Source organism: Brassica napus, chromosome A7 (genome assembly GCF_020379485.1).
Source record: "Brassica napus cultivar Da-Ae chromosome A7, Da-Ae, whole genome shotgun sequence".
Taxonomy (NCBI): domain Eukaryota; kingdom Viridiplantae; phylum Streptophyta; class Magnoliopsida; order Brassicales; family Brassicaceae; genus Brassica; species Brassica napus.
This window is the reverse complement of record NC_063440.1, coordinates 7,120,776-7,134,785: the sequence shown is the minus strand read 5'-3', so window position 1 is coordinate 7,134,785 and position 14,010 is coordinate 7,120,776. Positions and strand designations below refer to the sequence as shown.

Here is a 14,010-nt window from a genome sequence, read left to right as displayed (position 1 = left end):
GAACTCCCACCCCTAATCACTATTATATATCATATATGTGTCATCATAGGTTACAAAAATATGTGTTATCATATAATTAATTGTGTTTTATACGTAAAATCATATAAACAATCACATATATTATATTTTTAAATTTCAATGTGAAATATAAAAACTATAATTTAAGTTGGTGTTTGAAATTGAGCTTTGTATTGTATTTTTCTTATATATATTAAAACATTTTTGTAATGGTTTTTGAAAAATATGTTAGTAAAAATCAAATTTTGAATATATGTATATTTTGAATGAAATTTTTGATATAAATCTGTTTTAAATTATTATTTTGATTTGAATATGTATGTCAAGTAACATAAGTTTATTATTTTTTAATATAATTTAATGGACTTCCAAGTTTTTTAATAGCATACGCTCATTACTTTTTTTCCTAATTACTTACTGATATCCATGTTTCTAAACAACATTATTTTTTTAACTACTATCTATGTTGCCAAACAAAAGTTTAAAATATTTTAATAAGATAAATCTTATATATTAAAAGAGAAGTCACAACATTGATTCATGTGTGATTTTTTTTAAAAATGGACCAAATGGACCTATTCCTAAAAAGTCATGTTACATATCTCTAATCTTATCATTTAATTTTATAAATTTTTATTGGGCTATCAATAATTGGATTTAAAGAAAATATGATCCATTGGATTTATGGTAATATAAATTAAATAGATATAATTTAATGTTGTAATACTATACATTCATATGTTAAATATTTAAATCTAATTCTATTTGTTATATGCATATATAGGGGTGTCAAAATGGGTCAAATGGGTCAACCCAACCCAAAACCCAAACGGGTTTACTGTTAATGGGTCATGGGTCAACCCAACCCATTTATTAAATAGGTTGGATTGATCTATGACCCATTACATTAAATAGGTTAGATGGGTTAATGGTTGACCCATCGACCCAATATCTTTATAATAAATTATTTTTAAGTTAAGACCAAGTTGATCAAAATGATAAATGTTTTTTGTGGTTTAGGCGGAAAATAGCATTTTTGTGGGAAAGTGAGTTTTTCCAGTTTTGGCGGGAAAATGCGTTTTTCCGGTTTTGGCGGGAAAATGCGTTTTTGCGGTTTTGGTGGGAATATGCGTTTTTGCGGTTTTGGCGGGAAAATGCGTTTTTGCGGTTTTGGCGGGAATATGCGTTTTGCAGTTTTGGCGGGAAAATGCGTTTTGTGGTTTTGGCGGGAAAATGCGTTTTTGCGGTTTTGGCGGGAAAATGCGTTTTTGCGGTTTTGGCGGGAAAATGGGTTTTTGCAGTTTTGGCGGGAAAATGTGTTTTGCGGTTTTGGCGGAAAAATGCGTTTTGCGGTTTTGGCGGGAAAATGCGTTTTGCGGATTTGGCGGGAAAATGGGTTTTTGCAGTTTTGGCGGGAAAATGTGTTTTGCGGTTTTGGCGGGAAAATGCGTTTTGCGGTTTTGGCGGGAAAATGCGTTTTTGCGGTTTTGGCGGGAAAATGGAGTTTTTGCGGTTTTGGCGGGAAAATGGGGTTTTTGCGGTTTTGGCGGGAAAATGGGGTTTTTGCGGTTTTGGCGGGAAAATGCGTTTTTGCGGTTTTTGCGGTTTTGGCGGGAAAATGGGTTTTTGCAGTTTTGGCGGGAAAATGCGTTTTTCGGTTTTGGCGGGAAAATGCGTTTTTTTCGGTTTTGGCGGGAAAATGCGTTTTGGCGGGAAAATGGGTTTTTGCGGTTTTGGCGGAAAAATGTGTTTTTGCTGTTTTGGCGGGAAAATGGGTTTTTGCGGTTTTGGCGGGAAAATGAGTTTTTGCGGTTTTGGCGGGAAAATGGGGTTTTGTGGTTTTGGCGGGAAAATGCGGTTTTGCGGAAAAATTGGTTTTTCAGTTTTGGCGGGAAATTGCGTTTTTGCGGGAAAACGAGTTTTGCAGTTTTGGTGGGAAAACTTGTTTTGTAGTTTTGGCGGGAAAACACGTTTTGGCAGAAAAACGTATTTTGCGGTTTTGGCGGGAAACGCATTTTACCACCGAATAAATGATTGGACTTTAGAGAAACTCATGATTTTTTAATTTTATCAAACCTTAGAATTGAGTTTACTCATGGTTTTTTTTAATTGAAAACAAAATGGGTCAGAATTGACCCAACCCAAAAAATCCATTAACTTGTTAACCCATTAACCTGTTAACCCATTAACCTGTTAACCCATTAACCTGTTAACCCATTAACCTTTTAACCCATTAACCCATTGGATCAAAAATAAACAGTTCATTTGGATTAATGGATCAAATTGGGTTAGGTCAACCCATGGGTCATGACCCATTTTGACACCCCTATTATAGGGGTGTCAAAATGGGTCAAATGAGTCAACCCAACCCAAAACCCAAATGGGTTTACTGTTAATGGGTCATGGGTCAACCCAACCCATTTATTAAATAGGTTGGATTGATCTATGACCCATTACATTAAATATGTTAGATGGGTTAATGGTTGACCCATCGACCCAATATCTTTATAATAAATTATTTTTAAGTTAAGACCAAGTTGATCAAAATGATAAAATGTTTTTTGTGGTTTAGGCGAAAAATAGCATTTTTGTGGGAAAGTGAGTTTTCCCAGTTTTGGCGGGAAAATGCGTTTTTGCGGTTTTGGCGGGAAAATGCGTTTTTGCGGTTTTGGGGGGAATATGCGTTTTTGCGGTTTTGGCGGGAAAATGCGTTTTTGCGGTTTTGGCGGGAAAATGCGTTTTTGCGGTTTTGGCGGGAAAATGCGTTTTGCGGTTTTGGCGGGAAAATGCGTTTTTGCGGTTTTGGCGGGAAAATGCGTTTTTGCGGTTTTGGCGGGAAAATGGGGTTTTTGCGGTTTTGGCGGGAAAATGGGGTTTTTGCGGTTTTGGCGGGAAAATGCGTTTTTGCGGTTTTGGCGGGAAAATGTGTTTTGCGGTTTTGGCGGAAAAATGCGTTTTGCGGTTTTGGCGGGAAAATGCGTTTTGCGGATTTGGCGGGAAAATGGGTTTTTGCAGTTTTGGCGGGAAAATGTGTTTTGCGGTTTTGGCGGGAAAATGCGTTTTGCGGTTTTGGCGGGAAAATGCGTTTTTGCGGTTTTGGCGGGAAAATGGGGTTTTTGCGGTTTTGGCGAGAAAATGGGGTTTTTGCGGTTTTGGCGGGAAAATGGGTTTTTGCGGTTTTGGCGGGAAAATGCGTTTTTGCGGTTTTGGCGGGAAAATGGGTTTTTGCAGTTTTGGCGGGAAAATGCGTTTTGGCGGGAAAATGCGTTTTTGCGGTTTTGGCGGGAAAATGGGGTTTTTGCGGTTTTGGCGGGAAAATGCGTTTTTGCGGTTTTGGCGGGAAAATGGGTTTTTGCAGTTTTGGCGGGAAAATGCGTTTTTCGGTTTTGGCGGGAAAATGCGTTTTTGCGGTTTTGGCGGGAAAATGCGTTTTGGCGGGAAAATGGGTTTTTGCGGTTTTGGCGGAAAAATGTGTTTTTGCTGTTTTGGCGGGAAAATGGGTTTTTGCGGTTTTGGCGGGAAAATGAGTTTTTGCGGTTTTGGCGGGAAAAATTGGTTTTTCAGTTTTGGCGGGAAATTGCGTTTTTGCGGGAAAACGAGTTTTGCAGTTTTGGTGGGAAAACTTGTTTTGTAGTTTTGGCGGGAAAACACGTTTTGGCAGAAAAACGTATTTTGCGGTTTTGGCGGGAAACGCATTTTACCACCGAATAAATGATTGGGCTTTAGAGAAACTCATGATTTTTTAATTTTATCAAACCTTAGAATTGAGTTTACTCATGGTTTTTTTTAATTGAAAACAAAATGGGTCAGAATTGACCCAACCCAAAAAATCCATTAACTTGTTAACCCATTAACCTGTTAACCCATTAACCTGTTAACCCATTAACCTGTTAACCCATTAACCTTTTAACCCATTAACCCATTGGATCAAAAATAAACAGTTCATTTGGATTAATGGATCAAATTGGGTTAGGTCAACCCATGGGTCATGACCCATTTTGACACCCCTATGCATATATATATATATATATATATATATATACATATATGTAAAGAATTATATATATGCGTTATATATTATACTTTATATCAGTTTTACAATATTTTTATAAATTAAATTTATTATATTAGGTACTAGAATTTTAAAAGTTAAATAATGTTTTATTTTTGTAATAAAATGTTATTATTAAATTTGCAGTTATTTTTAAATTTTATTTTATTTACGGATCAAATCGGATAGTCTTTAAAATTTTATAACATTTCGGATATCCGAGTCACCGAATATCTAGGTGACTAAAGATAGAATCGACACGAATGCTTCCAAATACCCAGATATTCGATATGTGTCCATCCCTATTTACAGATACAATTTTATTCTTTATATGAAAAAATGACTAATGTCAAAGAATTTTTTATTTAAATTAATTTTAATTTTATCTTTCATGTATTATTTTGAAAAAAATGTCATTTAATATTAATTAACAATATCTTTATACATTTGTCAACTATTTTTATATACTTTTTACATACACATACATGTGCACCTTGATGTGAGAGCGTTGTAACTAAGTATTCACCACAACTAAAGTATCTAATTTTTTTGAAAGTTAAATTATTTTTGCTTAATGCTTCTTATACTACCGACCAAATTGTAGTGAAATGATTTGTCTTAATAATTTATTTATTTTCTTAAACTATTATCTGTTTAGAAACTATAATATGAAACTATTGGTTCGACGTGACGACTATCTAAAATTCATAACATGAAAATAAATAAATAATATTAATTTTTGGTTTTTACCGAAAACCAAAAAATCAAACATTTTAACCGAATAAACTAAATTAAATATTAATTTAAAATAATAGTTATATTTTAGAAGATTAAAAAAAAAAACTTAAAACCGATTCAATAATCATGTCTCGCGGAAAGCGTGGGTTATTACCTAGTTCATTTATATTTCCGAAATTTGACGTACCAAGGTTCACCGTTTATTAGCCATATTATTCACTTATTAAGAAAAAAAAAGCAATCTTACTTTATTTAACTGAAAGTAATGAAAATGGAGTTGTGGTAACATGTAGTAAGAGCATTTTCAACTCCAATTCATATTTTACTTCAAAATAGAGTGGGAAATGGAGTAGTTAACAAAAATAAAAGTATTATTCCATTTATAGAGTAATGGTTTATTTTTTGTTTAGTACTCCATTTCTCGCTCTATTTTAAAGTAATTTTTTTTAAAAATAAAATAGAGTGGAGTGGGAAATGCTCTTAGTAAAGTGGTCATATGGTAAACTATACTTAGATTTAAACAGTTGAGTTTTTTATATGTTCTATCCCAATAGGAACACATTTAATGTTACATAGTAGATTTCTTCCCAAAAAAACGAACACACTGTATGATCCTAATTTGAAATGCATTCCGATTAATGCTAGAACATTACCGGATTGGACTATCACGTAAATTACCAAGATCGAAGCCTAAGACCACAGTTTCCGTAGGTGTGATTTTGTTTTAAAGGAAGCTCAAACCTCAGGAAAAAGTGTTTTAGCACATTTGTATATCTCGTTTACCACTTAATTAGACCACAACCATGTAGGTCAGACCCGGCACATGGCACAAACAGAGTAAACGACCGCTTAGGGTCAAAAATTTTATTGTTTTTCTTTGGGCTTAAATTTTGTTATAAAATATTTAAAAAAAGTTTTACGAAGGAAAATGACTCATTTTGTAAATTGAAAAGTTTGATCATTATTATTATATTATAACGAAGGCATAACTCATAAAACAAATAACATCATAACATATCACAAAACAAGCACAATGAAGTGCAAAAAGTACTATAATTTACACCACGATATTTATTCAGATAATAATGTAGTACAATACGAAATTCCCACCCGAGGAAAAAAAATAGTATAGAAAGCATTGAGTGTAAATACATCAAACTTTGATCTCAAACCTTGAATACTTGATGCATCCGATAGAGATATCGATCTCGATAAGATTATCTTCTTCGATGAAACCGTTGAACTCTGCGAATATATCAAAGAGCCTAACATCTTGGAGTTTGTTGTTTATATAGAGATTGTTCTTCTTACTAGTATTGTGGTGACCAACGTAGTGACCACTAGGTAAACACAGCTCTATAAGGCTCTCATCATCAGGGATTGCACCATCTTCATCCATTCCATTACCTATTTCAAAGTTTTTCTCCGGTTTTTCTTCGATGATATTTTCAGTGGCAACACAGTCTTCTTTTTGATGTAGTTTTGATGATTGGATTGAAGAAGGAAGAAGTGAGATTGGGAAGAAAAAAGAGGAGAAGAACAAAGCAGCTGAAGTGAGGAGGAGGTGTAAGAAGCGAAGTCCAAGAACGTGAAGAAACGGAGGAGCAAGAAGAGAGAGCCATGAAGCAGGTCTCTTCAACAAAATCGAAGCAAAACTCATGAAACAGTACTCCGCTTCAATTTTCTTGACAAAATTCATTTTCAACTCCCAAAAAATATTAGATAGATGAAACCCTAAGAAACCAAGAAGAAAAAGGTATCCAAGTACGTGGGTTTGGATTTCTTAATCGGAATAATATCAAAATGTAAAGGCTATAAATAGAAATACCACCTTAGCTAAATGTAAAATAAAAATTATTAATAAAAACAGAAAACCGGAAACCAGTCCATTGTTTGTTTGCTTCGAGATTTGAGGAGTAACAACTCCAACCCTGCACTAATTAAACAAAAATATGCTTGCGTGCATCATGTGCTTTGCTGCAAAATTAAGCATGAATCCATACCAAAAACAATCAAGCATGAGCCCAGTATTTCGATGTGTATGTGTGTGTGTGGAACCAACACATGATCACTCGTAAACGACATCCAATACAATAAAATAATAATTTAGACGGATTTTTTTTGTAATTTTCTAACGGTTCAATCTTGCTCAAGAGTATTTTATGTTCACTGGAAGATTTGATGCATAGTTTCTCAAATTGAATAAAAAACAGTAGTGTTTAATGGGTTCAATTGTGTTGGTTCCTCCACCATTTGAAACACTTAGACAATTATATAAATCTAACTTCTACAAAAATAAAGGTCTACACAATTGTTCTAACTCTGGCTAATTATATCATCTTATATAAGTTTATTCTGATGTAGTATACGATCATCTTATATATGTATAAAATTCCTCTATCAAAAACAGTTTTACTGATATTTTGGGCGAATCAATCTACACCCTTTTGGTAAGTATATTATTTACGAAACCAAGTACATTTCCTGTATATATCCAACAAATAAAGAATAATCTGAGCATCTGAAATTGATTCTCTTGGAGACTTCGAAGCCCAAAACCCTTGATCTTTGAACTTGTAACACTCTCCAAGATACAAAGAGATGGTAAGCCATGTGCCAAAATCTGGCGTCATCTTACTTTTTTGGGTAACAAACATGTATCATATATATTATTATATATAACTTATTTTATGACATTGTCATTTTCGTTTCCAGTTGCAGACGATGACAACCAATGGAAGTGATTACTGGCATGTTTTATTGTTTTTATATTAAACATACAAATTGTCGTCCGGACATGGAAATATATATAAATTGACAAATTGAAATATGGTATAATAATAATTAATATAACATAAAATTACATTATTATAATAAACACACATATATTTAATTTTGTTTAAGATATTAAAAGTCAGTGAAGTAAATCACAGCACAATAGCGTTACAAGTTATTGTGTCGTACTAAACAAATTAAGAATTTTACCAAAATAGAAAAATACTATCCTTATGTTGTAAATTCAAATGAAATTGATTTTAAATTTCTGATACCTTTGTTTTTAATACATCTTAAAAACTTTTAAACTCTTAAAAAGTTAATGATTAGTATAAACATATATTTATGAATTTATAGACAAACATTTATGGTTGAATTCTTGTTAAAATAAATGTATTTTATGAAGTTATGAATATATATTCTGCCAATATTTCTATAATTTACATTCTGCAGAATATATAATAAATCATTTTATATTATCTTTTTTTTGGACAATCCATTTTTTATCTTTATCTAAGATGCTTAATGCGGTATCTATTGACTAGTATCCAAACATTTCATCATAATAGAATTTTCAATATCATCAACAAAACCTTTAGAATTTTTATTTAATAAATAAAAAATCATAGAATGTTTACATTTGATAAACTCTTACTTACAAATGGCTAAACGTTTTTCATATTTATGAAATTTTAAATTACGAGTGTCAAACAAAGTTAAAAATGAACTTACACCAAATCTAAATAATTATTCATATGATTTTTGTCAATTTCTATATATGTGTGAATACGTCTAATAAACAAATATACTGTTCTATGGAAATTTCAGATGAGTTTTGTTAGTTTTTTTTTGTTAAAATCAGAATAAAATTATAATTGAATAATCGCTACCAAAATATTCGTCCTCTACAAAATTATCACTATTAATTTGGTTATAAACGAATATGTTTAATTGGTGAGTTCGAGTTTACTCATAAAATATATGATCATATTTTATGATAATTTTTCAGATTTAATATTTTATTAAAAATGGATGAGATAAAGAAAAATAAAGGAGAAAAAAATACATTTCGAAATATTAGATAATAGATACGAAATTTCTTGATGTTGTAAAGAAAATTAATTTTGTAAATTACAACCTTACCAAAATAGTATACTTGTTTTCATTTAAATATTTACTTTTATGATAACTGGCGCAGTTTCTTTTTGTTCTAACAATTTAAGGCATATTTAGATTTTGAAAAGGAAGAAAATGAAATCATAGGGAAAATAAAGCCACTTGTCGGCCAGCTGCAGACCTAAAGCTAGGCTTCCTATTGTTTGCAATATAGGCTACATAAATTCTTGGAGTTATGAATCAATTACCTATACTTATTCAACTAATATTTTGATTAACTAAAGCTTAATAGTCTCGAAAGGGATGTTGTTTGCTTACACTAAGTACCCAATCGATAAGATGGGACCATATTAAACTTAAGAGGGTGGAACTATAATGATATTGAATACTCCTTCCGGTTTCCTAAGTAACATTTTCTAGATTTTTTTTATTATTCATTTTCTATATTGTTAAAATACTTTTGTATATTTCAAAAAAATATTAATTGAAAATATTTCAATTGATTAAATTTCTTTGGTAGGTAGTTATTAGAAAGTATATAGAAAAAAGAATTAAATTCTTAATAAGCATGAATATTCTAGAAAATTTTATTTTCAGAGACGGAGGGAGTACACTTAACTCTTATATCGATTTTTCCTGTAAAATATAAAAAAACGTGTTTATATATACATATATATTTAAGTGAAAGTATAAAATGTGAAAGGCTGGCAATTACTTTATAAAATGAAAATACTCTTTAAAATGTGAAAGGCTGGCAATTTACTTTATATACATATATATTTAAGTGTTTACGATCACTTCCTTTAGTAGAAAATTATACAATCATATAAGTTGACTGAAAATTGATTGTACTATCGACTGTTAACTCAAACTTTTTTGACATAACTATGACCATATATTTTTTCTTACTAAAATAAAGGTTTAGTTATATATACACATATTTTTCATGTGTAAAACTTAGCTGAAATTAAAAACAATAAATTTCTACAAATTTATCATTGATTAACAGTAAACACAAAGATACAAAAATTAGTTTAAAGGTTTCTGAATTATTTTGGTTTGTCTTGCTCTTCGGATTCTCTTGTATTTTTCCTGATTCGAACTTGTTTTGAACAATTTATATATGTGGCTTTCCAGTAATTCATTCATTAAGTAATTAATCTAGTGATTCATCGAGATTTTAGATTGAAAAATTTGTCCTAATTTTGAATTAGGATTTTAAATGGAGGGAGTATATATAGTACACTCGTATCCAGTTTTAGATTGAGAGTTTCTTGTGTTTTTTTATTGTTTTTTAACATCAGATTGTGAATTTATTTGTTATTTATTTGTCAAATTTATGAAATATAAGATTGGAGTGAAGAGAAGAAAAGATCTTGGATAAATAAAAATAGTAGGTAGTTACATTTTGGGAAATTACCAAAATACCACATTCATAATACCACTTGTCATGTTTATACTAACCATTTTTACTTTCACTTTTAAAGACAGATAGATATATTTATAACTCAATGTTTAACTAATCTAGACTTAAAGTTTAGAGTTAAGGGATAAGTAGGGTTTTTGGAATGTAAAATTTTGGATTCTAATAAATATATAATTAAATACTTACAAAAAAAGTTAAAAATAGTTTCAAAAATAGTTTTTGATTTTCAAAAAGAAATTTTGAAAAAAAAATAAAAAAAAAATCAGAGGAAAAAAAAAATTTATAAAAAAAAATTTAAATTAAAAAAATATAATTTGAAAACATAAAATTTATTTATTTAAATAATCTTTTGACTCTTAACGAAGAAGATGTTTTTGAAAATGTGTTTTTTAGTCATGGTAATTATAAATAATGGTACCAACAAAGTGATAAACATGAAAAATTCTCCATTTTTTCTCTTTTTCCAATCATTATTTTGGTTTTAAGCACTATTTTGTTCTAATTATTAAAAAAAGATCTAAAGAGTAATTATGTGGCATATTTTAATTGGTCAACTGAGTTGTACTGCAGTATATAAAAGATTTGTTTTAGTTTTTACACTTTTAACATATGTTTACCTATTTACCTGATATCAAGGTTCCTGACATCCTGTAAATATATGTTAACTATCCAGCTTGGATTTGAAGAAATAAATGGGTAAAAGAGTTTGTGACAAAAAAAAAAGGGTAAAAGAGTTATAAGGGAACGACTTATCAAGGTTCCGGTAAAAACAAACGAAATGCACGTCCAAAACGTAAGACGTCGATGTGGTGCTAGAGGACGTGGTAACCGAGGTGGGCGTGGAGATCGTGGCCGTGGGAACCGAGGACGCTAAGGTTAAGTATTTACTGGCGTATTGATGATAAAGGTTTGAAATTTATGATTTCAAATCTCTAAATCAATTGTATATATATTTTTTTAAAATGAATGTTAAATTTTATTCATAAAAAAAAAACTCTTTACATCAAGTGTATTCTATGTTTATAAATAGAAACTCAGCTACTCTTTTCGACTCCTAAACTGTACTTTATTTACACTCTTGTGACAAACCAAAACTGCAAAATGTCTTCATAACCCTTCTCTCCATGTAGTTTCATCAAGCTAAGTTTGTTCCTCGTGCCTTTATCAACAAGCTTCATCAGAGCTTGAAGGGGTAGCGGTGGTTCTCCATGCCTGCGTCTGTTGCGTTCTCTCTATATCGCATAGATATCGGCTTGGAAAGCATAACGAGTACAGAACAACTTGTATTTCTCCATATGCCGATCAATAAGCAATGTATCAATACCCGACCATTATGCAGTGTATGAGTTCTACAAAATACATTTTACTAGGTGCTCCCAAACCTGAGTTGAGAAAGAACACTCAAAGAAAAGATGGTTTCGGGATTCTGGAGTGTTCTTGCATAAGACACAGGTTGTGTCAATGCCTTGACTCCATTGAGAGATCCGATCCATAGTAGATAGTCTTCCCCTAGTTGCAAGCCAAGCCATGAAAGCAAACTTAGGAGTAGCCTGCGAGAACCATATACCTTTCGACCATGGGCACTGCGGCTTCGCCTCGCGAAGAAGCAACCAAGTCTCATGAGTAGAAAATTTTAGTTTGTAGCCAGATAATCGTCTCCACATGTCAACATCATCTTCAGCTGTGTTTAGTTGGTCTCTAAAGGAGTCAAGGGCCCTTTCAATATCTTTCAGCAAGCTCGAGCGATGCCTCATTCTTCTTCGAGAAGTCTGAAGGACATCTTCCACAGTGGCATCTCTTCTAATACCCAAATCTATTAAACCTCTCTCGCTCAGAACATCCATTAGTACTCCTAGGTCAGACCAGCGATCGTACCAAAACGAAATGTGTCTTCCATTGCCTACAGCCTTCATGTAGAAAGACTTAGCTACATCCCGTACCTTGAGCATTTTCCTCCACATCCAAGACCCTGCTTGAGTCTTTCCATTCACTTCCCAGAAACTTCTCTTTCTAAACAAATTGTGCTTTATCCAGTCCCCCCAAAGGGATTTCCCTGAGAGCATTCTCCAGGTTAACTTCTTTGAGCGGTCTTATACCCAAACCCCCCCCCCCTCACTCTTGGTCCAACAGATCTCTTTCCAAGCCACTTTTGCGCCTGTGGACTTGAGCTCCGGACCGGTCCATAGGAATGCAGAGCAGAGTCGTTCTATTTCATTCAGACATTTGCTTGGAAGTCTGAATGCAGTGGCCCAGAAGTTGACTATACTCATAAGCACGGATTTTATCAGTTGCAACCTTCCGGCATAGGAGAGGAAGCGGCTAGTCCAAGTGTTTATTCTACCTCGAATCTTCTCGATGAGAGGGACATAATATTTTTGTCCCATAACCTGTGTCATCAGTGGTAGGCCCAAGTAACGCACAGGAAGTTCACCATCCATAAAAGGAAAATTTGTAAGGATTCCACACTTCACCGGCTCTGTAACTCCCGCCATGAAGATTGTGAACTTCTCAAGGCTAATGCAGAGCCCCGACCACTCCGCGAACTCATTAAACACCGTGAGAGCGCCTTCAATCGATTCTTTGGAACCTTCCACGAACACCATCAGATCATCTGCAAAGCACAAATGGGTGAGGGAGAGAACGTTGCAGTGAGGATGATATCTGAACTTCTTATCTTGTACTTCTTTATCCATTTTCCGAGAGAGCACATCCATACACATCACAAATAGATAGGGGGAGAGCGAACAACCCCTGTCGCAAACCTCTAGAGCTTTGAAAATGCCCTGCGAGGTCACCATTTACCTGCATCGAGAAGGATGGAGTGGTGACACACAGCTTGATCCAATGGATGAATCTCTCTGGAAACCCCACCACCACTAGGATTTGGAGGAGAAATGGCCATTGAACAGAGTCGAAAGCCTTCGATATGTCGATCTTCATTACACATCTCGACGAAACTGAGTCCTTATGGTAATCCTTGACCAGCTCTGAAGCCAGTAAGACGTTCTCCATCAACAGTCTTCCCTTGACAAATGCAGATTGGTTCTCGGAGATCATTCTTGGTAGAAATACCTTTAGCCTATTTGCCAGAATTTTTGAAATGACCTTGTACAGCACATTACAGCACGCAATTGGTCTAAAATCTCTCATCTCAGCAGAAGTAGTCTTCTTCGGAACTAGAGCAAGGATCGTAGAGTTGATGCCTTTTGGTAAGAATCCCAACCGAAAGACAGACTGAACAGCAACTGTGAAGTCATGCGCAATCACCGGCCAGGTAGTCTTCAAGAATTCACAAGGGAATCCATCAGGCCTTGGAAACTTGTTGGAAGGCATAGAGAACAGCACCTTGCTTATCTCTTCTGCTGTGACCTCAGCTTCCAAAGCTTGACAGTCTTCAAGAGTACATCTGAATTCAGTGATCTCCCTTAAGTCATCTTCTCCCTTAAGTATATCTATTTTTAAATAACTCTATCACTTTTTTTGCGATAATGAATAAAATTTATTTTTAAAGAAATTATTTACCTTATATCGATAAACACATATTTCTGTGAAAAGAATACCATGGTTTTAGTACTTACCTACGAGTATTCAATATAGATTTAGATATCATGTAAGTACTTAACATATACAAAAACACAACTGAATCAAATGATTATTTGCTTATTTTTGATTCACATTGTCATACAAAATACTGTAAAATTACATCAAATGCAAAATCTGATGAAATTATTCAGTAGAAGACTAATAACCTTACATTCCCCGGGCATTCAGTTCTCGTTTCGATTCCGTTTTGGTTTTTCGGGTTTTAGAGGTTTAGGATCCGTTCAGGTATTCAGAAAATTTGATTAAGTTTCGGTTCAGTTTTTTTGTTTGTTTTCGATTTGGG

The 14,010-nt window shown here is 33.1% G+C and overlaps 1 protein-coding gene across 1 annotated transcript; it reads right to left on the bottom strand.

The window, feature by feature from the left end:
* Positions 1-5,837: 5,837 nt before the first annotated feature.
* Positions 5,838-13,687, bottom strand: LOC106362924. Its single transcript, XM_048735466.1, has 5 exons — positions 13,647-13,687; positions 12,887-13,530; positions 12,241-12,735; positions 11,692-12,177; positions 5,838-6,589 (listed from the first exon to the last, which is right to left on the bottom strand). Exons 1-5 carry the CDS (start codon positions 13,685-13,687, stop codon positions 5,961-5,963), a joined length of 2,295 nt encoding a protein of 764 aa, XP_048591423.1. The 3' UTR covers positions 5,838-5,960.
* Between the last annotated feature and the right edge of the window lie 323 nt (positions 13,688-14,010).